General features: G+C 46.6%; 2 protein-coding genes across 2 annotated transcripts in view; one reads left to right on the forward strand and one right to left on the reverse strand.

Moving 5' to 3' along the window:
• POMC (proopiomelanocortin) overlaps nucleotides 1-460 on the forward strand; it is a 4425-nt gene extending 3965 nt beyond the window's left edge. Inside the window, exon 2 of the mRNA XM_006880709.1 lies at nucleotides 8-460. Within this exon, the coding sequence (XP_006880771.1) occupies nucleotides 8-460 (453 nt within the window). The remainder of the gene's footprint in view (nucleotides 1-7) is intronic.
• Nucleotides 461-11369: 10909 nt separating this feature from the next.
• The window catches only part of EFR3B (EFR3 homolog B (S. cerevisiae)), a 132482-nt gene continuing 116110 nt past the window's right edge, over nucleotides 11370-27741 (reverse strand). Inside the window, exons 14-23 of the mRNA XM_006880620.1 lie at nucleotides 27187-27262; nucleotides 26651-26812; nucleotides 24790-24921; nucleotides 22391-22458; nucleotides 19190-19317; nucleotides 18133-18224; nucleotides 15019-15067; nucleotides 13999-14105; nucleotides 11936-11985; nucleotides 11370-11475 (exon numbers count right to left, since the gene is read on the reverse strand). Coding sequence (XP_006880682.1) covers nucleotides 11370-11475; nucleotides 11936-11985; nucleotides 13999-14105; nucleotides 15019-15067; nucleotides 18133-18224; nucleotides 19190-19317; nucleotides 22391-22458; nucleotides 24790-24921; nucleotides 26651-26812; nucleotides 27187-27262 — 970 coding nt within the window. The remainder of the gene's footprint in view (nucleotides 11476-11935; nucleotides 11986-13998; nucleotides 14106-15018; nucleotides 15068-18132; nucleotides 18225-19189; nucleotides 19318-22390; nucleotides 22459-24789; nucleotides 24922-26650; nucleotides 26813-27186; nucleotides 27263-27741) is intronic.

Here is a 27741-nt window from a genome sequence, read left to right on the forward strand (position 1 = left end):
GGACGAGGGCGGGCCCGGAGCGCTCGCGGACGGCGGCCAGGCCGGCCCGCACGAGGGCAAGCGCTCGTACTCCATGGAGCACTTCCGCTGGGGCAAGCCGGTGGGCAAGAAGCGGCGCCCGGTGAAGGTGTACCCCAACGTGGCCGAGGATCAGGCCGCCGACGCCTTCCCGCTCGAGTTCAAGCGGGAGCTGGCCGGCGAGCGGCCCGAGCCCGCACGGGGCCCCGAAGACCTGGACGAGGCCGCGGCCGCCCTGGAGGACCACCTGGAGGACCGCCTGGAGGCGGTGTCGGCCGAGAAGAAGGACGACGGCCCGTACCGCATGGAGCACTTCCGCTGGGGCAGCCCGCCCAAGGACAAGCGTTACGGCGGCTTCATGGGCTCCGACAAAGGCCAGACGCCGCTGGTGACGCTGTTCAAAAACGCCATCATCAAGAACGCGCACAAGAAGGGCCAGTGAGCGAAGCGGCCGCGCGCCCCTCACCTTGCGGCCCCTGCACCCCGCCACCCCCAGGCCTGGCTGCGCTCCTCGCTGGGGAGGCGCCCGAGGCTGCCTGTAGATAGGAAATAAAACCTTTCAAATGTCACATCCGACTCCACTTTGAATGTCGTCCGGGCAAATAAGTAATGGGCGTAAAAGGTGACATAGATTGGAGGAAGGGCTGACGGGTTCCTATGTGAATCGAAAACATGAGAATAAAAAGTTAACACACACACACACACACTTCACGCTCTTCTACCCAAGGTCCAACACACACACACACACTCCACCCCTTCTACTCACGACCCAACACACAACACTCCACCCCCTTCCCTCCTTCTACCCACGACCCGGGGGACACTCCACCCCCTTCTAGTCACGGCCCAAGGATGGATCCTTCAGTAGTTTGGGAGGAGGATGACCCAGGGGAGTTCTCGGTCCGTCTCAACTGCCTTCTGAATGGCAAAGTCCAGATTCAAGTGTCTTGAGAAATGATCCATCTACTTCATAGACCAAGTCTAAGTACTTCAGGACTAGAAGCCAGGAGATGGGAGACAGGCAGAACCTCAGCAAAACAAACCCTCCCTCAAAGCAGTTGATTAGACCACTGACAACATAAACCGTTTAGGAGGAGCTAGAGGAGTGTGCAAATTCCACAGTTCACACAGATGTTAGCTCTCAGAACACTGCTGTCCACCTCCTAAAGCTATCCCGAGCCTCTTGTGACCCCGACAGGAGGAGCTGCCGTGCCAGGTGGCATCCTATGCAGGAAGAGTGTCAGTAACATGTAATAAAACCTGGGAGTTGTGTCCATAAAGTGGTGTTTGGACCTTAGAGCTGGGCATTCTGAAGAGTGCAGCCATGCAGGGAGGTGAATAGTGCACTCATAGATAGCTCCCCAAACAGGCAGGGAAGACAGTTGGACCAGGAGACAACTTGATGACTCTTCTTGTCACTACTGGTGTCCATATTCTGTGGTGATGAAGCCGCAGCTTTGTTCAGTCCCCACCCCTTGGCCTGGCAGGCCCTGCCCAAAATGGTGACCCACCATGATGTCCAGAATGAATCCACCAGCCTCTCATGCCCTTTGAGGGACAGCCATTGGGCTAGAGGTGGCAGAAGGGATCTGAGGCAACTGTTGTTGTTATGTGCCGTCTAGTCGCTTGGACTCATGGTGACCCTATGTACAACAGCCCTAAACTCCGCTCTGTCCTGTGCGAATCGCACTGTCTCTGACACTCCCATCCCAATTATCCCAGTCACTCAATCAATCTACCTCATAGAGGGCCTTCCTCTCCTGTGCTGTCCCTCCACCCTCCCAAGCATGATGTCCCTCTCTAAGGACCGGTCTCTCCTCACAACATGTCCAAAGTATGTTAGACGGAGCCTCAGAATCCTTGCCTCCAAGGAGCCACCCGGTTTAACCCTCTCCAGGACAAATCTGTTTGTTTTCCTAGCAGTCCATGGTATTCGCAATACTCTTCTCCAGCACCACAGCTCAAAGGCATCAATTCTCCTTCTATTCTCCTTGGTCATTGTCCAACTCTCTGATGCATAACAAGTGATTGTGAAGACCATGGCCTGTATCAGACGCACCTTAGTCTCCAGAGAGACACCATTGCTCTTCAGTACTTTGGAGAGGTCCCTAACAGCAGACTTTCCCATGGCAATGCGCCTTTTAATTTCCTGGCTGCTGGTGCCAAGACTGTTGACTACAGAGCCAAGCAAACTAAAGCTGTGTACAATCTCAATCTCTTCACCATCCATCCTGATGCTGCCAATGGGTCCAGTGGTGAGAATCTTTGTCTTCTTGACATTGAGCCTCAATCCATATTGTAGGCTGCAGTCCTTGACACTCTGCAGCAGGCGCTTCAGGTCCTCTTCAGTTTCAGCAAGCAGGGTTGTGTCATCCGCATAACGCAGATTGTTACTAAATCGTCCACCAATCTTGACCCCACATTTCTCCTCATAGAGCCCAGCCTCCTGGATAATCTTTTCTGCATATAGGTTGAAAAGGTATGGAGATAGGATGCATCCCTGGTGGACACCCTTCCCAATTTTGAACCATGCAGTGTTCCCTTGCTCTGTTCTGATGACTGCCTCCTGGTCCAAGTATAAGTTTCGCATTAGAAGGATCAAGTGTTCTGGGATTCCCATTATTCTCAGAGTCAGCCACAGTTTGTTATAATCCACGCAGTCAAATGCCTTTGCATAGTCAATGAAAAGATAGACATTCCTCTGGTATTCCCTGCTTTCAGCCAAGATCCATCTAACATCAGCTACAATATCCCTAGTACCACGACCCCTTCTAAGCCCAGCCTGGACTTCTGGTAGTTCTCTGTTGATGTGCTGTTCCAGTCATTTTTGGATAATCTTCAGTAAAATCTTGCTTGCATGTGAAATCAGTGAGATTGTTCTGTAGTTTCCACATTCTGTTGGGTTGCCTTTCTTTGGGATAGGAACAAATATCGATCTCTTCCAGTCAGTTGGCCAAGTGGTTGTTCTCCAGATTTCTTGGCACAACTTGGTGAGCACGTCCAGGGCAGCATCTGTTAACTGAAATATGTCAATTGGTATACCATCTATTCCTGGACCAAAGCTAGGAAAAGCCCCATTAGCTGTCCACTTGTTATTTCCTTGGTATTGATACCAAACTGACTTTCCCAAATAAAATATGAAGGATGAGGAATGTAACACCTCCTTAATGGTCACTTTTTCAACCTTCTTCCAAAGAGGGTTGAAGGTGGGGCTGAGGAGGGAGAAGACACTTCACCAACAGATAAGTCAAAGGAGGGTTCCTACAGAGGTGACCACAGGGATCTCAGGGTCTCCCTAACTCCTGTCCAGCTCCCAAAACCAACTGCATGTGAGTTGGAGCTATGCCCCAGGTCTGCCTGGGCTATGAGGTGGGAGACGTGGCAATGCCTCCCTGGATCACAGGCCTGTGTGACCTTGGGCCACTCTCTAAGTCTCTTCTGGATTTAGTTCTCTCAGTTACTGTCTCCCTTCCTAGTGTGAGGATCATTGTCAAGATTAAATAAGAAAATGGATGTAATCATTTTTTTGTCACTGGAAAGCTAAAGGTGAGAGCTGAGGGTTGGTATGGGTTAAATTTGGCTGCACTCCCAGATATTCTCTCCCTTATACAAGCTTTACCCCCACATAGCCATCCATGATGACATACACATCGGTGTGAATACAGAACAATATACACAGATGCAGAGTTCCGATGCTCCTTTTTTAAGGTCCACGTCTTACGACGTGTGGTGTCTCAGCTCCTTCCTTCGCATCACTTCTGCTTCTCTTCACTGTCTGCTCCCTGCTTAGACTTCAGCTCTCACACAGCAGCTTCCTGCCAGATGTCCTTGCCCTGACTGCTCTCCTCCTCACCCTGTCCTACACAAATTCTTTGGTTAATGCCTGTGAAATCTTGCTTTCCCTGTGATACTCCTTGGTTCAAAAGCCAAATACAGCATCTGGTCAATTTTCCATCAGTCCCCAAGTCTTGGTGATCCGGTGGCCTAGTCAACTGGGTGTTGCACTGCCAGCTCAGAAGCAGTGCCCCTCTGGTTGTTTGAATCCCTCATTCACTCTGTGGGAGACATGTGAGCAATCTCCCCTGTGATTGACAGCCTCTGAACACCCACAGGAGTGTCAGCTCAGAGGGAATTCTGACTCAATGGCAATGAGTTTGAGGTGTTTTTGTTTTTTAAAATAACAATTAACATATTTCAAATGACAAATGCAACAGTGGATATGCTCATCAGTCTATGGCAGCAAATTTGGAGGACAGTTGTCCTGGGTGTCTGACTGGAAGGGATCCATGTGTATTCCTGTTCCCAAGGAAGGTGATCCAACAGAATGTGGAAGTTACAGAACAATATCATTATATTATGTGCAAACAAATTCTGCTGAAGGTCATTGAAAAAATGACTAGAACAGTACATTGACAAGCAACTCCCAGAAGTTCAAGTAGGATTTAGAAGAGGCCATGGCATCAGGGATATCATTGCTGATGTCAGATGGATCCTGACTGAAAGCAAATAATACTACAAGAATGCCTATTTATACTTCATTGACTATGCAAAGGAATTTGTGTGGATCACAACAAATTATGACTAACATTGAGAAGAATAGGAATTGTTAATTTCCATTAAGACTTAATGGACACTTAATTGTGCTCATGCAAAACCTATATCTAGATCAATAGGCTGCTGTGCAAACAGATCAAAGGAACACTGCATGGTTTAAAATGAGGAAAAGTGTGCATTAGGGTTGTATCCTTTCTCTAAACCTATTTGATATGTATGCTGAGCATATTCAAGAAGCTGGACTCTGAAGAAGAATGTGGCATCAGGATTAGAGAAAGACTCATCAATAATCTTAATTTTGATGACAACACACACTTGCTTGCTAAAAGGGAGAAGAAATTGAAGCATTTGTTGTAGAAGGTTAAACACTGCAGCTTTCACTATGGAATTGCATCTCAATGTCAAGAAACAAAAATCTTCACCACTGGACTGATAGGCAACATCATGATAGATGGAAAAAAGATTGAGACTGTCTAGGACTTAATCTTATTTGGATCCACTTGGTACCAGCAGTCAGGAGACTAGGAGACATCTGGCACATGGGAAGTCTGTAGTCAGGGACCTCTCCAAATTATTGAGAGCAATGATGTCAATTTGAGAACTAAGGTGAATCTAATTCAGGTCTTGCTATGTATCTGAGAGCTGGACTGATAGAAAAGATGGATGACAGAAGAAACTGATGCCTTTGAACTGTGGTATTGGAGAAGAGTGCAAATATCCCATGGACTGCCAAAAGAATAAACAGGTAAGTCTTGGAAAAGGTGCAGCCAGAGGTTCTTTGGAGGCAAGGATGATGAAGCTTCATGTCACATACTTTGGGCATGTTGCTAAGACAGGCTATTCGTTGGAGAAGGGACATCAAGCTTGGAAAGGTAGAAGGACAGTGAAGGAGAGGAAGACCCTCAACCAGGTTAATTGACACAGTGACTGCATCAGTGGGCTTGAGTGTGTTAGAAATTGTGAGGATGGCACAGGATAGGCCAGTGTTCAGATGTGTTGTTCATGGGCTTGCTATGGGCTGTACTCAACTCTACAGCACCGAACAACCACCACCACCACCCTATGTAACCCTGTTTCTCATGTTTCTGCTGCCGAAGGGTCTGCTTCACGTGGCCTAGTCTTCTCACCATCCTTCCACCCTCTGTCACCTCCCTGGAATGTTCCTGCCTCTGCTGCTGTTTTGTTTAGAAAGTTATCCTTTCATTAGCAGGAGCCCATGTTCAGGTCCCCAGCTGCTGGGAAGATCATGATCTTTCCCAGCCGAACCTGGTCATTTCGAGTGTTTCTGCATCAGATCCCTGTGCGCTGGGAACCTGCTGTCCATGCTGGATGGCAAATTACTTTCTGCATAGATCTCTGTCCCTCCCCTCTCAGGAAACGACAGGCTCCACAAGAACAAGAGCCAGGTGGTATGTTTATATCAGCATTGTGCTTGCAGCTACACACATTTACAACTCACAGGAGACTTGCAGATATTTTTACACATGCATAAAGCCCACAGTAGTCATGCCTTGGGGGTATAGATCAAAGCCATCTTGGAAGTATTTGTGTATGGTACTTACACATTTGTTGGTTCCTTGTATTGGGGTGACATACTTTGCTGTGATGCTGGAAGCTATTCTACTAACATTTCAGATACCAATAGAATCTCCCGTGGTGGACAGCTTTCAGTGAAGCCTCTAGATTAAGAGAGCCGAGGAAGAAAGGTCTGGTGATGACCTATTTCTGAAAAGTAGCCAGTGAAAACCTTACCAATCACAAAAGGATACTTTTGGGGGTGGGGCAGGGAGAAGGAATTTGGGAAGATCCAGTAGAGACCTGAAAATACAGGGTAATAATGGGCATAGAGCAATGGTGATTAATTTTATAAAACACAATGAAGGATGTGTGAAACACAATGTATATGACTTCTTTATGCAAACCAATATAAAGTAAAAATGGAAAAAAATATTGTTAGACTTGTGTGCCTTGGGGACGTCATTAGGAAGGATCCATCACTATAGGAGGATACTGAGTTTGGGGAATCAGAGGGCCAGTGAGAGCAAGGATGACCTCCAGTGAGATGGTCTGGTCCCACAGCTACAACAGACTCGCACACACTGGGGGAATGATATAAGGCCATGCTCAGTTTTGTTCTGTTGTACATGTCACCTCAGTCAAAATTGACAGCAGCACTATCTGTTTTGTCTATTCCCTCATGTTTTGATGTTCTGGGTGTTTACAATTAAAAACAGAACAGCGAACACATCCTGGGAGGTCCTGATGTGGGGAAGAGTCTGAAAGTTTCCAGCACACCTAAGGTCTCCCCCAGCATGGGTGATACTGAACAGGTTCTAGTTATGAAGAAATGAGCCCGCCTTCCTGTTTGCAGCTGCTTCCATGCTGGGAATCCCAGGCGTCATATTCCCACCTGGGTGGCATCATTTCTGACGCAGGTAAAGGAATGGTTGATGGGGGTGGCCAAATGTCAGTGGTAAACTTGATATTTTCAGATCCTGTTTGTATTTCCAAAAACCATTTACTTAAAAGAAAAAGGAGAAACACAGTCATGTGGTGACAACATTAACATTTATTTGAAAAGGGCATCATAAAGGCTCATGGGGAAATCACAACTAATAGTCCTAACAGATGAATTTGCTAAGAGTCCTTCCTACGTCCTCCTACTCCCCCACCCCAAATTCCCCCTTCCCAGTTTCTAAAATAAAACTAATTCGATTCAATGAGTTTAAAATACAGAAAACTGCCACAGGCACTAATTCTGCACTCACATATAAATATGTCAGCTGTTATATACATAAGTTTCCAACTACAAACTATAATACAAACATGCACACACACATATGGACACACACACGCAGCCAGCTCCTGGTGGCCTGAATGGGCAGAGACATGTTACAGTGAATGGGCTGCAGCATCTGTGGATCGGCAATCCTGAGCTCCACATGCCAGAACCAAGTCCTGGAGCAGGAGCTCAGGGGAAAGTGATCGGCTATGACTGACTCCAAGGCCCCTTGAAATAAGAACACCTCGTCAGCCCGGCTGCTCCTAAGAGCACAGATGGCCTAGAACCCAACAGGGCCACAGAACTCCTCCTGACCATTGTTTCTCAGCTAGCCACGTGGGGGACAGGCCCCACCACTGTCCTGCTGATCTTCCCAGGTACAGCTGGGACAAAGGGTCATTTCAGTCAGAAGATTCTGGGGTTAATGGGTTGAAGAGGCAACCAGTCAGATGTAAGGAGGATGGATTATCTCAGCACGACTCCTCTGCTCTGCCTTCCATTCTAGATCCTGGGAAGCAGGGTGGCCCGTGCTCGCACCACCACCCTCCCAGTTCATGTTTGAAGTCAGCCCTCACTCCAAAAGCTCAGATCTACTTGTTTCCCACACACCCCTAGTTGAACAGCTCCCATTGTCTGGTTATGAACAGGATTTGGGGAAAGCAGCCTCTCTTCACAACTACTTCTGTGCCAGCAGGAAAACCTGGGGCAGTGTGTGGTGATTAGAAGGAACTGAGATCCAGGGAGTCCAGAGATCGACCTGCGATTCTGTCCAGTTGAAATGTGTCCGAGTGACCCAGAACACCCAGGGCAAAGGACACTTTATGACCCTTAGCACTTCTTCAAGGCCTTCAGTTGTCCTAGGTCCCACCCCTCCACTGCTCACTCATTCAGATTTGTACATGGCATGTGGAGGGCCAGATAAAACAGAGCATTGGAGAACATTTCTAGTTCTTTGAGCTGCTCAGACCTTTTCTCTGGAGAGAGAGCTGTTCAGGAGCCAAAAAATAATTTCGTTTTGCTTTTAAAAGATAAAGAAATGGGCACAGGCACTGGAAACTCTGTTGTAAGGAGACCACCTTAGTTACGCCTGGTGATCTGCTTTTAATGTATTCACCTGTCTCACCCAAATTAAAGAACTGTTTGAATGACAAAGATTTTCATGCCTATTAAGTTCTATCAGCAAGGCGCTCACCAGTTTGACTCCTGCCCACAAAGCAAGAGTCTGAGCAGCAGCTGGTTCAAATGGACCTTCTGACTCCTCTGGGCTCAAATCTGTAACAGAAGAGTGCAGCCAAAAAGGCACTGGTCACTTGAAACCCAGCTGCCAGTCACCATCATTAGGAAGAGAGACAGCAGCAATCCTAGGTCAAAGGCCCGGGTACCCTCTTCCTCCTCTTTGGAGAGCCCAGCAAACCATACTTTGCTCTCTCCTAGACTGTCTGGTGAGATAGGGTGACTTTACAGTTTAATTTTCTGTTCATGTTAGCTCTCACCTTAGTTGTTCTGATTCTGAGGTCCAAGTTCTATTCCACATCAGCAGGTAGTCTAGTATTAAGTGGAGGGTAAGTTTAAAAGGAAATTGAGAAGGGGGCACTCAAAATGGCCAATTTTTTTAAAAGAAATGCCTTTTTTCTTTGCTACACAGAAGTGATGCAAGGAAAAAGTTGTTGGATTGATGTAGAGGAATAGTAGGTTGAGATTTTGTAGAACGGGAACCCTGTGCCTTTGTCTTCTCGTCCCAGCAGGGGGGCAAGAGGCACGGACTTTGAACATAAGGTCTCTGGTTCTCATGCTGGGTCCAGAAAGAAGTACTGGAGAAATGATTCCCAAGTGCCTTACCCAGGGCACACATGGAATGAGCTCAAGGTGAAACTGTCTTGAGGTGGGCACTGAAGTCAGGTTAATACAAGGAAGAAACAGAGCATCTCTCTTCCATCAAAGTCTAGTCGAGATTGAGAGGATGGATAGAATGAGTGAGGAGAGGCATGCTTGTAGCTCAGGATTTAGATTTTCTGCAGTATATCGCCAAAGTTATCTGAACTAAGTTTTGCTTGCTATTATTTTACACTTGTTTTCTTAGCAGAGATATTAAGGAGAAATTTAAAATCATGCTTGTCAAGTTGGGTCAGGCCTATGGCAGAGCCTGGAGCAAGCCAGCAAGCTGCAGGGGCAGCAGGGCCCCGCCACCGTGCAGGCCGTGTGGAGCCATGTGCTATCGCGTCATTGCAGTGCAGAAGCTACAGGAGTGAGGGTCAGGGACGTCTCCTGCCCGGGGAGTTTACTGCACAAAAAATGGGAAGTGCATGTTCAGGTCCTCCCTGGTTTGGAAAAATACATGGACGGGTCTTAACAGCCACACTTTTGTAGAGATGGGACCTGAGGAGTGTTGTGGGACAGGCCCTCCCCTTAGCATGCACAGCGCTTCTGATGGTACACCGTAATACTGTACCTGAGACAGAGATTCGTTATGGTCAAGAAGTCTGCTAACCCGCAATCTTTCCCCAGGGAAGGACCATTCACACCTCATTGTGACTGACATCAGCTAAGAAAGAGATGCAAAGAGTTTTGTTGGACCACAGGGCCCTGCCATGGGAGAGTTTTTCTAGAGAACATTCTGGGAGGGTAAAGGCATGTGGAGGAGGGAATAAGAGCAGGAAATGGGAGAGAGACCAGCCAATAACCTCGTTTGAGGATTTGCTGGGTTTTGTCTCAGCTCCTCGTCTGCACCCGCTGGTCACAGAGACAGGCAGGTACGCTCAGAAAAATGGAAAACCTAGGATGTCAAAGAAGTTCCTGCTATCTCTCCCCAGGCCAGAAACTCTGTGGATTGTCAGAGGTCCCAGACTCCATTCAGAGAGCAAATAACTATTCCAACATTGGATGCTAGATCCTTCTTCCCTCAAATGGCATAACCAAAAGATTGATGTCTGAAATCCTTGGGCTCCACAGTGTTGCTCATCTCACTCCCACCAGACGCTCCACTGTCCCTCACCCTGTCCCCACCCAGGCAAAGCTGGGAGCCTCTTCCACAGAAGGAGGGGAGACAGCCCTCAGGGAGCCCCTGAAAGTTCTTCTCTTTCTGGAGTCATCTAGGACCAGATGATCTTGTTCTGTTCTCCCACAACCTGGAGGTTCTAGAGATCTTTAGCAAAAGACGTCAGAGAAAGAGAAAGACAAACCAACTCAGAAACAAGCAGAAGGCAAAAAACTGTGGGAGGGCCCAGAGAAGCTCCCTCTTATCTGGAACAGAGGTGAAGGGATGCGAGAGAGCAGCAAGATTGTCTCGCTCTTGTGGGCTCCTCTCATCCCCAGGCCCGTCCAGCATTCATCTCATTCTACCCACCATGGTGTCTCTACCCCTTGCTCAATGCTACCCACTAACAGGTAGGAGCATGAACAACTAGTAGCAGGAGCAAGAAAAGGAGAAGAATCCTTGATGACTAGGGGCCTCTAGACCCTGAAATTGGGGAGTAGGGAGGCAATGCTCAGAATAGGGGCAACAACCCCAGTTCAGCTCTTGACCCTGTCACCCGACAATGAGAGGTGCCCTCCTCCATTTCTCCAGGCTGCAGTCCATAGTGCCTTTGGCTGTGTCCCCATCTAGTTCCCGAGTCTCCTTCCACCCAGCTCGCTCATGGTCCCACTTTCAGCAAAAGCCCTTCATTCCTTGTACTCAGGGGGGACACCTTAGGCCCCTCAGGCTTCCTCTCTGGAGACACCCTCAGGATTCTCTGCCTCTGGCTGACACAGACGTGGAGGCAAAGGACATAGGTGAGATGCTTATTGAGGGGCAGGTGGCTCCATGTCCATCGGGGAAGATGAGGACGAGGCAGAAGGGCCGAGAGGGATCCAGAGAAGACCTGGAGGCTCCATGCTGGCTTATCTAGGAAGGTGCAGCCAGCTGAGACACCATTTTTCTCAGAATTCCAGTTAAGAGTTCCGTGTCACAGGAGCGGGGGTGAGGGCAAGCTGTTCCCTCAGGCCCGTTCCTCTCACGAGCACGGTCTCCTGGAATTCAGTACACACATAGATCTGGAAACTTCATCTCGTAGACAGGGATGGAATGGTTCTGAGTCTGCCCATAGGCTGCAGTGATGGTTCCCGAAGGGCTCGGTGGGGGCCTGTTGGGGCAGGAACATGTGGAGGACAGAGGTATGAGGAAGGAGAAGTGGGTTCTCATTCCTTTGTAACAAAACATAAATAGTTGACTAGGGTTTTTCTTTACACAAGGATTGCAGGCCATGTTACTTCTTGGGCTCCCAGGTATTCAAGTACTTGAATTTAATGTTCAGAGGCTAGCTTCCCTGCAGACCCCACAGTGACACTGATGATTTAGAAAGTAATGTAGCAGCCTGAGACACTAAGACTGCTGATTCTTCTCCAGGCTTCTCTGAGACCACCCTCACCCCCAGTCCCCATCCAATCTCTGTTTCCTTATCTAGGGAAGGTGGGTGACTGACTCCAGTCCTGGAGAGAGAGACTGGACAGTGTAGGGATTGAAGATTATGAGATGACTCGGGAGATGGAGTCCCATGCCCTGGCCACAGAGGTTGTAGTGCCCTGGCTGGTGTTGCCACTTACCTGATGGTAATTTCAAAGATTTGATTGAGTTTGCTCTGCAGCAGTGATGCCTAGACAGAGAGAAGGGGCAGTGAGCTGGGCAGGCTCCCCAGACCCTCTGCTGTCTGCCCCACAAGTTTCCCTATCTAGAGTCTTTTCTGGAGAACCAGCTATGTATGAGGTAGTGTTCAGCGCTTAAAAATTGGGCACAAACTGTAGATTCAGATCTATATCAAACACCTGCTGGGAATAGGACAGAGGGAAGGAGACCACAGAGGCCGTCAGCAGGGTGAAGCAGGGTGTCAACGGTCTGCTGGGCAAGGAGTCAGAAGACTAGGAGCTAGTTCCAGCTCTCTGCCCAAGTCACAAGAAGCAGTTTTGCAAAAGGTGCTGGGTTAGAGAACATGATCTCTCTGAATCTAACAAGGTCTGTGGACACAGACGGGAATAATGTCAAGCACATGTTTAGTAACTGAGTCTTAAATCCTAGTTCATGGCATGAACACTATCCCCAAGGTGAGTTGACAGTTGATGGGATGCTACATACCCATCTTCTATAATATATATGTGTGTATGTCTGCCTAAATGTAAGAGTTATTATGTGATAGATACAAATGCATTTAATTGTTAATCACAAGTTAAAAGGCTGCATCTACTCAGAGGAGCCTAGAAAGAAAGGGATGCTCACCTACTTCTGAAAATCAGCTCTTGCAAACCCTGTAGGGCACAGCTGCACTCTGACACACAGAGGGTACCATTAGTTAGTCTGCTCAATGGCAACTGCACTGCTTTTGGCTTATCCTTCTATGTACAGCAGCCATAAAATATTCAAATGATGCCCGGAGCTCTGGTGGGCTAGTAGCAAGAAGCTGCACTGCAATTCTAGAGGTATGAGCTTCAAATCCACCAGATGTTCCGCTCGAGAAGGAGGGGCAATATCCTCTTGTACCAGTCAGATCTGATTTGATGGTAAACACACACACACACACACATACATTTAAAAAACTGAATACAAAAAAATTCAAATAATGTACCTTGAATTATTTTATTCAATTATTTCTTTCTATGAAAATAGTACATGCTTTTAGACTTTTATTCAGAGGAAAGGTATTCTCAAAATAGGAGTTATTTGAAGATGTATGAAATTTTTTCTTTTTAATTTTATTTCATTATTTTTTTGTGTGTACCGTCAAATCAGATCTGACTGGTACAGGAGGAGATTGTTACTCCTTCTCCAGCAGAGCATCTGGTGGATTCGAACCGTGGATCTCTGAGATTGCAGTTGCAGCTTCTTGCCACTAGGCCACCAGAGCTCGCCATGAAAGTTTATTTTTATATTGTATTGTTGTTTGAGTTCACTAGTGGCTGTGAGGGAGACAGATGAGAAATGTCTTCCTATGTGATTTATAGACTCAGAAACCCACTGAGATGATGATTTCAGGTATCCCTGCTGGTGCAGCAGTCAAGCACGCAGTTATCAACTGAAAGCACGGTTATGTGAACCCACCAACCGCTTTACAGGAGAAAGATCTGAAAACCTGCTCCTCAAGATATGGTTTTGGAAACCCTATATAGAGCTTGTTCTATTCTGCTGCATAAAGTTGCTATGAATCAGAATTACCTTGATAACAAGGAGTTTGGTTTTTTAGTTTGTCAGTTCTGGTCATTATCTGCTTCTCTGATACATGAAGTCCTGAGATCAAGTGTTTATATGAAAACTGTGGGATCAGGAAGAGTGGATGACCAATGTCAGCCTTTTTTGCTTCATGGGGGAGCAACTTCATGCTAAGGTTTTGGGGAAGATCCTGGTAGAGCCACAGCAGAGCTACATGGGTTGAAATCTAAACCTTGATTTTCAGGGACAGAGTTAGCAGAAAAATAAAGCAAAATATTTCCTTCACACTCTTTTTAAAAAAGGCAGAGAAATATAACCATTAAGGACAGCTAAAATGAAAAAGCTTTGGTATTTAAAGGTGTAACTTGTCAGTTACCAGAAATAGTGTCTCATTTGGAATATATCATTGCCTAAGATTGAGAAAGTCCTACCTTGTCTCTCAATCTGGCCTCTGCCGTGCTTTACTTACCCGGGCCCCACAGTGTGCTGCAATCTCCTCAAAGGGGGCCTTCTGGAACTTCTCCACCACCTGTCGCCGCCGCTCTCGCTCTTGCTCCTCTACGGCTACACTGTCCACTGCAGCACAGAGAGGGATTATTAGCTCGTACGTCCTGCTCTCTGCTGGCCAGTTGGGGACAGTGCTTATGGTGACCTCCTTCAGCCCAGGAAAAAGTTTTTTCGACACTGTCCAAGGGCTTGATCTTCTTTCTTATGTAAGAATTATAGGACTAGGTAATTGGACCCCTAAGCTGAGCTTTTAAAGCCTCAAGAAACTGAATTGTCATAAAGACTCTTAAATGAAATGCCCTGGTATAGCTAGTCTTGGGGTAAGTTGAAAGAGAATATCAACAGTGGAACAGCCTGATAAGACCACAAAAGTAATACATGTGCCCTTATTTCCCTGCAGTATGAGGATATTTAGTTTAAGAGTTCTACACATTCTGATAATAGCAGAAAACCAAAGTAAAATATTTTCTTCACACTCTTTAAAATGGCAAAGAAATAGCACCATTATGGACAGCTAAAATGAAAAGCTTTGGCATTTAAAGGTATAACTTGTCAGTTATCAAAAACAGTGTCTTATTTGGAATATATCATTACCTAATAATCCTGATAAATGACATAATTGTGCATTATAAAATACATTACCATGAATACTAATATTTTATTAATATTTTTTCCACAGGTCAACTCATTTTTCATTACAATTCCCTACTATATAATAAAAATAGTTATAAAACATTGTTTTGGCCCTTCTTAGGGGCTGTAACTCTCCACTGTTTCTAAAGGCAGCTGTCATACTAGAGAAGCTGTTGTCTGGTAGTGGATAACCCTATTTGAAAGTTCCTTGGTGACCCTGATGAGTTTGGCTGAAACCACCAGCCTGTCTCCTACTTTGTGCTGAACCAGCAAGTTAGGTGGCATGTCCTCACAAGTGCTTCCCAAGATGTGAATGCCCTTCCCCAACAGAATCCAGGCTCCAACTTACCAATGGCCTTCTTGAGAGTTTCATAGGTGATCTCCTCGGCGGGCACTCTCTGAAGGAAGGGGGACAGAAATATTCAGAAAGAAGCAGCACAGGAGAAGCAGGCTTGGTTTCATCTGGCAGCCCCTTTACTTTAGAGAAGAAGGTCCTCAAAGGGGACAATTCCAGAAACTCCTTGAGGACAACCACAATCTTATCATGGTCCCCAGAAGTTCCTCAAGCAGGCATAGACTGGTCAACTAAAGAACAACTAACAAGGAGATGAAGGAGTTACCTTGTCATCAGTTGCAGACTCGGAAGTGAGTCCCATAAACTCACTGTCCTTCCTTCCCTATGCTAGTTCCATCAAGCCAAGCCCCGTGGGAGGCAAAAACTGTGTAATTAAAACAAACCTTCAAAGATGCCACAGAAAGTGCTGGAAGAGGAAACAACTGGCAAATATATAATCTATAATTAATATAGAAACTTTAAAGAATGAATAGTATTTTAAGACTTATGATATGAAATTATCTAGTGATATGATTTTTGGAAGCAGGAGTGGCATCCACTTCCTAAATAACATGCCTCCTGAAACTCTGTGAACTTTGATAAATGTCAATAGTTATAGAAAGGCTTCAGGCCTTTTGTTCATAGGGTCACTATGAGCCATGCTCGACTCGACAGCAATCAACAACAGTGATATGATTGAAATATTTGAATAAAGTAATAAAGATAAGAAATGAAAGATTTAAATTGATGTCTTCTTGATTACTGAAGTTTGTCTGTGGACTTGGGTCTGTAGTGTCTATAAGAGGAGAAGGGAATAATAAGCCTCAAAGAAGGAACTCCATAGATGCCTGAACTTTGGTCAGATGCTGAAAGTCTTTAGGAGTTTTGACTAAATCTCAGCAATTCCCCATAAGCCTGTGGGGTCCTGGAGGCAAGACCAGGATTAAGTGAAAGAAACATGTGGAAGACAAAGGTTCATTTATATAAAGCTTAAGAAGTGACATATGTCAAGACAGTAGCTCCCTGTGCAAAGGGGGCTTTTGGGGGATAACAATGTTTTATTCTCTGCTCTGGGTGTGATTACACAGGTATATATCCATGTCATGAAAATTCACTATGGTAAAAATTTTTTACTTGTGCATCTGTTTAGTGTTCAATAAGTGTTCTGAGAGGGAAAGGATAGAGTTGTAGGGATGGGGTAAAATCATTTAACACACGTTAAATGTACATAAGAAATGGCAAACATTGTGAGCATTGGAATTACATGTTGTAATATAATTTACCCTGGAGAGTCATCCTGGATCTCCATCCATCCATCCATCCATCCATCCATCCATCCATCCATCCATCCGTCATCCATTCCTCCACCCGCCCTTCCATCTACTGTCAGAACACCTGTCAATGCCAGTTATTCATATGCTAGGTACTTGGGAGCTATGTGGTAATAGCTAAGTGGTAAGATGGGAAAAGAACTAGTTATGTGAAAGGAAAGAAACATGAGCTTGGCATTGAAGACTAGGTAGATTCACAGGTGTAAAGTATGGAGGAAAGGAATTCTAATTAGCAAAGACATGGTAGACACAGCATGGAGGCTGTGAGGAGACCAGTCAGAGCAGAACTGCATGCAGAAGGGAGGGCCTTCAGGAAGGGGAGGGACTGGTATTGGTGACCAGGAGGCTACTTTACAGCTTCTGGAGATCATGGGGTTCCCTTAGCCCTTGGGGAGAATCACTACTACTAAAAGAGAGGGAAGCCAACGAAATACACCAACTCTGAGGGCCCAGCATATGTGAGGCTCATAGCCTCTCAGATATGGGAGGGCCGTGAAAGACACTCCCTTCAACCACCTCATTTCACTTCTCCAACTGGCCCAAGTCAAATCTTCCTGACTCTCATGGGAATACAAGCTTCCAACTGGAGGCCTGTCCCAATACATGAAGAACTGTTAAAATGGTTAAAAGAAGGCTGGTTTCTAATCCCAAGGACTTCAGCTCACATACTTTGGACATGTTATCAAGAGGGACCAGTCCGTGAAAAAAGACATCAAGCTGGAAAAAGTAGAGAGTCAGAGAAAGAAAGGAAGACCCTCAATAAAATGGATTTCCACGGTGACGGTGACAATGGGCCAGAACCTATCACAGACAGTGAGAAGGGTGCAGGATAGGACAAGGAGCAGGTTTGTTCTTCATAGAGTCGCTGTGAGTTGTAGTCTACTTGATGGCATCTAACAAGAGCAGCGTCACACAACAGAAGGTTTGATGCCCAGGCTGCCCATCACCACTACTGGACATGGACACTGAGACAGGACAGACCATGGCGTGGCACCCTGAAGGCACCACCCGAGTCATCCAGTCTACCCAGATGTGAGTTCTTCTCCCTCCTTGCTGACAGTTCCTGTACCTTGGTTCATTCTGTTAACTGGGGAAGTCAGCATCATAAGAAAAAAACCCCCAAGTATAATATCTTATTGCTTTGACTCCATCCTCAGGAGCCCTTCCTCCCTCCTCCCACCTCCTCTCCTGTTTCTCTGTCACTAGAGGTTGAGGGGGGAAGTTCAGTGTTTCTGTAGTGTTCCCTAATTCTCCCTTACTCGTGGGTTCCTTGACTGTGTTTTCGGAGCTGAAAAATGAGCTAGTGGCAGGGGAGATATCATCTGTCAATTTAAACGGAAGTTTGATATTCACAGCCCTCAAGAGAGGACAGAAGGAAGATCTTTAAGAGGCTTTCTCTTAAAAAAAAAAAGGAAAAGAGAAGCCTCTATTGATCTGTCTGAGAAACGCATCATGAGAGCTAGTCCCCTCCTCCCCTCGCCTGATAAACCTACCACGTTCCCACACAGAGGTTCCACCACTGGAGAGGCTACAAGCAAACCTCCCAAGGAGGACCTTTTATGACATCTTTGTGAGGGTGGAGGGCCACACTATTTTTGGATGGCAATGCCTAAAATAAATGACTCAGTAATAAGATAGGCCTTGAGACATTTACATTCCATGTAACCCTTCCTGCAGCGAAGGAGTCCTGATCACTGAGTATCTGATGTCCCAGGAGGTGAAAGCCCATTGCCCCACCTCAGGCCCAGCCCTGGAATCTGGCTTCACTAGGACACCATATAAAAAGTAGAAAACGAACCTCCTCTTTCTCTGGACTATTCCTTGACTCCACCTCCACCTGCAGGGAAATGGTCTCTCCAATGCTCTTCCTTTTAGATAAGCGATCTTCATCTGGAAAAGAAGAATCCCAAACCCTGGAGCTCCCAGGCCTCGGGGAGCCAGGATTGAGAGCCTCTGGTCCCATCTCCCATCCTTCGCCTCTGCTTCGTCCTCAGTTCCCGGGGCTCCGTGCACACCGTGCTATGCCACGAGTTCTCAGGAGCCTGTAAGATGCTCTGAGCCACCTCTGCCTATCTAGGGTGGTCAGTTTAGCTCTTTAAGGTGAAGATTTTTAACTCACTGATAACCACAAAGAAGCAGCCTACGATTAGACAGCATATCTCAACTTGTAGGCAATGTTAGTTGCTAATAATATCAGTATCTGCCACTTGTGCAGCATTAATTAATCAAGTGGTTTTTGTCTTCATTTATTTCCTGTTCTTCTCAAATCAACTCAGGTATTACTGAGATCCCCATTTTACGGTCAAGAGAGTGGAAACTCAGAGATGTCAAGGGACTGGTTTAATGAGATTACTCAGGTCGTAAGTTGCAGAGGGAGACCCTGGTTAATTCTGCTAACTGAAAGGCTGGCAGTTCAAGTCTACCTAGTGGCATTTTGGAAGAATGCCCAGTGATCTACTCCTGAAACATCAGCCACTGAAAACCCCTTGGAGGATATAGTTCTACTTTGACACACACAGGGGTCACCATGAGTCAGAACAGAGTCTACGGCACCTGGTATAAGTTGCAATGTTTCCAACCGAGTCTCTGATTCTATACCCATGGATGCCTGACCCAATGGGACCTCTCCCATTCAAGCTGTTTCATGGACCAGTTACCTCTAAGGGTCCTAAGAGGAGGGGAGGAGGGGAAAGCAGAAGGACCTCCCCACAGACTCCCACTGTGCCTTTCAGGCCCTGGGTGACACTCAAGGTGCCATAGGAGACCATAGAAGGTCCCACAAGTGTTTCACATTCAGGCCTTCATCTTACCAAGAAAAGACAGGGGCAGGGTTGGGAGCTCTGTGTGGCACCTACCGGTCAGCTGAGGGATATAGGGCATGCAGAGTCGGTCAGAATTGTAGCCGCTGCCCCCTAGGACTTCACTGATCTTGCTCTGGCGGAAAAGGAGTTCAGTCACCACTCCATCAAGGTTCTGAGACAGCCTGGAAAACAAAGGAGTGAGGAGGTGAGTTAGGACCATAGACAGCTAGGACCATTTCCCAGTGACTTTCCTTCTGAGGAGCTCTGGCTGAGCTGCTGGCCCAAAGGTGTCCGCCTCTGGCTGTTCCAATCCACCAGCATTTCCTCAGGTGAAAGATGGCCAGTGCCATCTCCTGTGACATACAGCCTTGGAAACCCAATGCGGGGGTGGGGGTGTGTGTCAGCTATGAACTGGTTCTAACTCACCAGAGCATCCACTATCAGTCAGCTCTGACAGCAATGAGTGAGTGCTGATTACAGAGGTAGGAAGTTCATTAGATAAAGTGAGAGAATGAAAAGGAAGTAACCTCTCTCAGTCCTAGCACCATTTGCATTTTAGGGCACAGTTCTTCAGCCCATAGGCTTACATGCACACTCTCCCCAGCCCTCCACACTCCTGCTCTGTGAGATGCATTACTCATCTAATACACAGAGAATACTCTTTCATATGCTGGATTCTTTCACACGGACACTCACGGACTTCTTACAGGACCAGGGCATGATTTATGTTGGTGAGCACCATTTCTTCAGAATAGTTGTTCCTTGTGCTCCTCCGATGCTCAGGCGCCGTCAGCCCCCCACTGCAGGTGGAGAAAGCCAGCTGGATGAATGAACGAAGTGCCTGGGCTGGCGCGATTCCTCCAGGTGCATTTACCATGGGTTTGGCCAAACCTCCCAGAGGTCGTGTCACATACTCTCTGTCCAACACATGACAGGCACAGCACCCCGAGCTCCAGGCATGGATTACAGGAAGGTTTGGGGTAAACATCACCCAGAACTTTTGGGACATGGGAACACTCCATTTACTTTCCTCTTCTTAATAACTCATTCTATTTATTTTATATTGAGAATGGACACAGCAAAATATATGTCAATCCAGGTGCCACTGAGTCAGGTGTGACTCAACTGATCTGAACAGTTTTCTATTCTGCTGTGTCATTCTCACCATCTTTGACATATTCAAGCTCATTGTCACAGTCACCATGTCAACTCACCTGGTTAAGGGTCTTCCTCTCTTTTGCCTACCTTCCACCTTCACAAGCATAATGTCCCTCTCCAAGGAATAAACTCTCTTAGCAACATGCTCAAAGTATGTGAGACAAAGCATCACCATCCTTTGCCTCTAAGGAATATTCTGGGTGCATTCTCTCCAAGGCATATATGTTTGTTCTTTTAGAAGTCCTTGGGATGTTCACCACTCTTCTCCAACACCACAGTTCAAAGACATTAGTTCTTCTGTCATTGTTGTTGTTAGGTGCCATCGAGTTGAATATAACTCATAGAGACCTTATGAACAAAAGACCTAAACCCTGTTCTATTCTGCTCCATCCTCACACTTCCTGATATACAAGAGCCCATTACAGCACTCATGTACTTCTCCAAGGAATAACACCTCTTAGCAACATGCCCAAAGTGTGTGAGGCAAAGCCTTATCATTCTTGCCTCCAATGAGCACTCTGGCTACATCCTCTCCAAGACATATCTGTTCTGTCTCTTGGCCATCCATGGAATGTGCTTCTCCAACACCACAGCTTAAATGCATAAATTCTTCTTCTGTTATTCTTATTCATTGTCCAATTTTCAGATGCACACCAGGTAATCAGAAAGACCATGGCCTGAATAAGATGCACCTTAGTTCTCATACTGACATCATTATTCCTCAATAATTTGGAGAGATCCCTAATTGCAAATTTTCCCAGTGCATTTCATTTCCTGACTGCTGGGACCAAGGGTGTTAATTGTGGATCCAAGCAAGATGAAGCTGTTGACAGTTTCAATCTCTCTCCACCCATCATGACGGTCCAGTGGTAAGAATTTTCTTGACGTGGAGATGCAACCCATACCAATTTTCTGTCATTACGTAGCATCAACTTGATTACACCTCATGAGCAACAGAGAAGAACCCTGGCCCGGGTTGTGCCGTCCACACGAATCAACGTCCTTGAACCCATTGGGGCAGACACTATGTCAATGTACCTCCCTAAGGGTTGTCTTCTCTTCCACTGACCTTTCCAGCATGACGTCTTTTTTCAAGGATTGGTCCCTCCTGATAACAAGACCAAAGTATGTGAGACAAAGTTTCACAATCTTTGCCTCTAAGGGGCACCCTGGTTGCACTTTTTCTAAGACAGACAGACAGACAGACAGACAGACAGACAGACTTGTTTGTTCTCTTGGCTGTCTGTGGTATATTCAATATTCTTCTCCAATACCACAGTTCAAGGCTTTGCTTTTCCTTCGGTCTTCTTTATTCAGATACATAGGAAGCAAATGAAAACATCATGGCTTGCATCAGTATGGGAAGCCAAACTTTATAACAAATATTATATGAAAATCCTTGTTCAGGAATTGAAGAAATTACAAATTTATAAGTTAGGATTTCTTTTGTGGCAGATCACAGAAAATGAGCTGTTTGTTCCTTGCAGACAGGAGACAGCTAGGGGCCCCCCTGAGGCACCAAGGCAATCCTTGAGTATACCAAATTCTTGCATTTGCTATCCCTTTCTTCCTGAGTCAAAGGGAAGGCTTTCAATAGAGAAAAATTTGGCTTCATTTACAAGGAATTCCTTTTATGATTTGCTTCCCTTGATTATCAATAAACACACAGAGAAACATGACTTGGGGTCTTCAGTAGAGAATTGCTGGCCCCCCGTTTTATGCTCTCTGTTCTATCTCATTCTTGACTGTCTGTCTCATTAATAATTATAAAAATACTTTCTCCTCAGTCTGCAACACATCAGCCCCATCTTAGTCTTTAAACTGAAATCCTTGCTCTTCAGCACCTTAGAGAGGTCCTTGATGGCAGATTTCCCCAGTGCAGGCTGTCTTTTGATTTCTAGACCAGGGTCGCTGGTTACATTCTCATTCTCCTTAGATGAGTTATTCTCCCACCATTAACACAAACTCTCTGTGGACAGGGTCCCTTTCTGCCTTTGATTCCAAAGAGGCCTGAGCCCCACCTTGTCTGGGTGACCTCTCTTGACCTCAGCTTCACCACCATCCCCAGCTTGACTGAGTCTGAAGCATGCTTCTTACCTGGGCCTCTCCACAAACACATCCTCAGGGAGCATGTACGGGGCCTCCTTCTTCCGTGTCTCAATCACCTGGAGTTTGGGGGGGATTCCAGTGAGAGAAGCTGAGTTGGCAGAGAGAGGGACCTCAGGACAGGCAGACGAACGAGCTCACCCATACTCAGTTTCAGCATTCACCCCTCACCCACCACATGCTTGGCAAAGCACGTAACAGCTGGGCTTTATGAGTGAGAGAGAAACTCAGGTCAACCTGACACCTTCAGCAGCCTGAGTTGTCTCAGTGGGCTGTTCAGGCTGCCACGCTCCACAACACACATGTAAACAGCTTCCTCCCAACGCAGGGGCCTCCACCCCTAGGAGATGGCACTTTCTGGCTCCCAGGCTTTCTAATTAGTCATGAAAAAGGCAGATTTCACCATTTCCCAGATATCACATTGCAACACTCAGGTGTGCTGCTACAACACCCCTGGGGACAGTGATGTCTTTTTTCATAAGCTTCCTCTGCAGATTCTAACAAGCGAGCAGAAAGTCACCAACATGGTGCAAAAAGAGAGGATAACTGGCCCACAAGTATGAGCACGGGCAGGTCAGCAACCACAGCACTATTTTAAATCACAAGGATGCTGAGTATTGCCCTCCTTACAGTCTCAGGTCAGGCTGAGGCTGGGAGGGCTCGGCCTCCAGTGGGTGGTCTCTGGGACTGTGATACAGCCCCTCTCAGCCCACCCCATGAACCACCATAAACCAGCTAAGACCCAGGGATTTTTGCTTTGTGTTGCTGGTGATTTTAAAATTAATCCTAGACACTGTATCATTTCACTTATAGATACTTAAGCATGTTTTAAGGCCTTTGTGATTGATTTTATAAAATATAATGTATGAGAATGATTGTATGAAACACAATGTGAATGAACAGTGTAAAATACAATGTATATAAACTTTGGAAGCAAACCAATTAAAAAAGAATGTATATGAATGTATGAAACAATATAAATGAAAGATTGCATAAAATGCTATATGAACACAATATAATCTAAAGGAAAATTATTATGTGAAAATGAATAAAAAATATAATTTTTTTAAAAAGGCCTTTGTGAAATATCTCAGTCACAAAAGGACAAGTATTGCATAGTGCCACTGTTGTAAAACGAGACTGACATAGGGATTGGGGGAGAGACTGAGAAAGATGGGATAAATTATGTTTACTGCATTGAAACAGATGAGAGAGAGAATTATTTAAAAAGGATATATAATTAGGTATTATTGTCATGACAGGAGTCCAGAACAAAGGCTGCATAGTGGAGTGGACTTGGGGCAGGGATTGTGTAATAACGAAAGAATTTTTCTTTTCTTTTTCAAAGAGAAGAATGAACTTGGTGAGGGGAGGGGTGGGCAGGGAGAACAATGCAACAATGAATGAATGAAAATCCAATATCTCTGTAAATTTTCACATCATCATAATAATAATAAACATTTTTTAAAAGGCTTTGTGAAACAACTTGTTTTAACAAGATCTTTGTGAAAGACATAGGACATTTGATTATGGGCTGGCTATTAGCTATCACCAAGGAGTTATTGGTAATATAACTAGGAATGGTAATAGCATGGTGTCATAGGTGTAGGAGGTTAAGTGCCCGTATGTTTTCATAACTACACAATGAAGTATACAGGGGTGAAGCGAATGACAGCTGGGACTTGTTTTTCAATATTTCAGCAAAGGAAAAGAAAAAGAGACAAGAGAAGCAAATGTGAGGAAATCTTCGCAACTTTTTAATCTGGATGACTGATTTACATGTGGAGTTGGATGGTTCCATCCACCTTTTTACGATGCTTGAGCATTTAAATGGCCATTTTCGTTTCCTTTTTAAAAGCAGCCTTAGTTCTCTAAGGACTTTCATCGCTAACACAGGGCAACACTCCTCTGATGGGCGAATCCACCAGCAGCTCTGAGGGTGAAAGATGAGCAATCTCCTCCCATGCAGTTTACAGCCTCAGAAAACCTGTTGGAGGGTCAGCTGTGAAATGGTTCCGCTTCGATGGCAATGAGGGAGTGGTACACAAGCTGAGGGCACGTGCGTCTGTGCTTGTGAGGATGCGAGGAGAGCAGGGGTAGGAAGGAGAGAGGACAAGCAGCAGGTTGAAGGGGTAAGGGACAGTCCCTGTGCCTGATCCCACCTGCAGCACAGGCCCTGTTTAGTCAGCCTATGGGAGGGCTCAGAGAGAAGCAGGAAATGCTGCCACAAGCAACACCTCACTCTGATCATTTCTTACTACAAATGTTTCTTTGATGACTAAGACTGAGCATTGGGTCAATGCAGGGAAGGGCAAGTTGACCTGAAAGCCCCACATTGAGGGCCTTCTGGATCTTCAGGATCCCAAGGCAAGCCGGGCTGATGCACCCACCTCGTGGATGTGCTGGCAGAAGGCAGGCACAGTGGTGAGCTGGCTGATGAGGTTCAGGTAGGCGGCGCCCAGGGCGTACAGGGCACAGCGGTTGTACACCGGTAGGTTCTCTTCGTTGACCTGGGCCACGTCCTGTAGTAACACAGAGAGGTCTCCGGGTTTCCAGTGGACAAACTGCACTGGTGTCCCCCACCTCTGCCAGCCTCCCCCCCCTCCTTAGGGAGAAAAGACTTTTCTAGACTAAGCCTTTCTCAGCATGTGGCCCATAACATCCAGGAAGCAGAAGTCCTCACGAAAGCTGAAGTAAACAGTCCCTAGAACAACCTATGAGCACGAAGATCCTTCAACACATAGTGAATATAAAGCTGACAAGAGTCCATGGCTGGTGCAAAAGGTTACTTCACTCTGATGCTAAAAATGATTGGAGGAAGGCCTGGTGGTTTACTTCTGAAAACCCAGCCACGGGAGACTCTAGTGGCACAATTTTACTCTGACACACGGCGCAGCCATGATCGGATGTGACTTGATGGTAATGGCTGTAGTTCTTTTCCTTTATAGTTGTTTTGATCTCAATGCTTCACTTTTGTAGTTCTAGTTTAAGCAATCTTTGTCACTTGTGGGCTTATCGTTAAGCCCTAGTGGTATGGAGTTTCTCATCAACTCAAAGGCAGGTGATTTGCACCCAGGAGAAAGGTGGGCAGTCTCCTCCTGTGTGATTTTCAGCCTCTGAAAACCTACTGGAGAGTCAGCTATGACCTGGCTCTGACTTGATGGCACACAAGCATCACAACATTAACACCACCACTAAGATGCCAGTTCCTCACCAAAGACACTCATGTTTGACTAGAGGTCAAAATTAGCTTGCTGAACTGGGTTCAGATGTTAGGGTGAGAAAGATGTGGAACTCACCAGGGGACAGAAAACAGGAAGGAATCTCATATTAGGAACTAAACTGGAGATCTGGGTTGGACTTTCAGGCATGGGAACTATCAATGAGGTGGTCAAAACTTCTCATCACTAAAATCCAGGTTCACCACAATTCAGAAATGTGATACCTACTTAGCCACAGGGCTCTGTAGACTCCGGTCACTGGGGCTAAAAGACCCACCCTGATTCCTCCACCATTGAGGACACTGTCACTCAAGCAGATCCAGAAAGATACCAGGTTCCTCTAGTACCGTCCTGGCTGCCTTAGACCCACACAGGTATCCTTGTTGGCTAGAGAGGTCCCGTCTTGAAGCCCCTGGCTTGATAGTTCTGGGACAGAGCTGTGAGTATGTGTTTTCAATAAGTGCTCAAAGTGATTCTAAAGCACAGCCACGTTTGAGAACCAGAGAGTCTTTAGACAAACAAGTTTGCTTTGGGATCATTTATGAGTAGCATCAGGGGAATCCATGGGAGTCTCACTCAGTTCCTGGGAGACATGTAAAATATTTAGGGCTGAAGTGCGGTTCTGAATGGCTGTGTTCTCTGGGTTTCCTTTCACCCGAGGCTGGGCTAAGGTCATGAATTAAAAGCCCCCAGTGGTTTTCCCAAATGGACCATGGTTTGGGGTCTCCATCACAGAGGAATGGCTAATCAGGAGCATCAGACTCCTGGATGCCAAAACAACCCGCTGCTACTCTGTACTCTTGTTAAAGAATTGTGCTGACATCCTAAAAGTACACAGTTCAAATCCACCAGCTGCTCTGCAAGAGAAAGGTGGGCAATCTCTTCCTATGCTTCTCCTGCCTTTGAAAAGCCACTGTGTGTTGGTTGTCAGTTATTTCTGACTGATGGTACCCACCACCACCACCATCATAGTCTCATTAGCGCTCATCCAGCACAGTCCTCCTCCCGCTGACCCCATGCTGAGGCCCACCTGAACAGCCAGCACCAGGCGGATGAGGTCCACCACCACCTCCTCATTGGCCAGCTCGATGCTTATGAGTGCCAGCAAGCCGTAGAGGGCCTTGTAGTGCTTCTGCATGTTGCTTTCCTCCTTACAGCTCAGGTAGATGTGTCTGTAGAGTTGCTGGGAATGCTGCGGGCAGGGATGGGGACAAGGTGAGGCCACGTGGGTGGATGAGAATAGGAGGAGCAGGCAGAAAACGGAGGGAGGCCAGTGGGCTGCAGGCGTGTGGCGGCCTCCACCCTCAGGGGTGAGCACCCTGGAGGGAGCACATCAGCAACAAAGGCAGCTGCCCAAATGCAGTCTTAGTCCAGTCACAGAAGAGCATAGTCTCTGGCCCTGCACCGGCCCAGCAGGGGTGCTCCTCCTCAGCCTCCATGACAGATTCATCCCTTTAGGGGGCTGCTGGTCCCCCAACTAAGCACATGCAAAGGGAAAGTCAGCAGGGGCTGGCAGACAGGGTCCACAGGGCCAGGCCCTCCGGAGTGGGGGTCACCTTCACTCACCTTCTTCATGAAGACCGTGTCCTGTCGGGAGCATTTGTCCACCTTCAGCTTCAGGACAGAGATATCGCTGAGGGTGCTGGAAGGGGAAGCGAGGGGTCACCTCAGCTCTGCATGAGGCCAGCCCTCCCACGGTGTCACGGGGTTTGCCACTCAACACAGTTAAGTCTCTCCCAAAGCCCCTTTGCTGCTTTTCTTTTCTGTTAAGGGAGGTCTGGTGACCTAGTGGTAAGGAGCTGTGCTGCAGTCCTGAAGGCAGGCAGTTCAAATACACCAGTAGCTCTGAGAGAGAAGGATGGACAATCTCCTCTTGTGCGATTAAAACTGCCTCTGAAAACCCGCTGGAGGGTCAGCTATGAGTCAGTTTGGGCTCGGCAGTACACAGCAACAACAACCCTATTTCTTAGCCCAATTTCCATTTTCTCCCAAGTCCTCAAGTTCCTATCCCTTTCCCTTAAATCCTGATTATCCAATTTCTTATCTTAGTCTCCCAAGTCCTTAGCCCCTGTTGATAGTCTCACTTCTCTGTCTTCCCTCTTCCCCTGAAAATCCCCTACA

Source organism: Elephantulus edwardii, unplaced genomic scaffold, assembly GCF_000299155.1.
Source record: "Elephantulus edwardii isolate Elephantulus edwardi_28Jun2011 unplaced genomic scaffold, EleEdw1.0 scaffold00009, whole genome shotgun sequence".
NCBI lineage: Eukaryota > Metazoa > Chordata > Mammalia > Macroscelidea > Macroscelididae > Elephantulus > Elephantulus edwardii.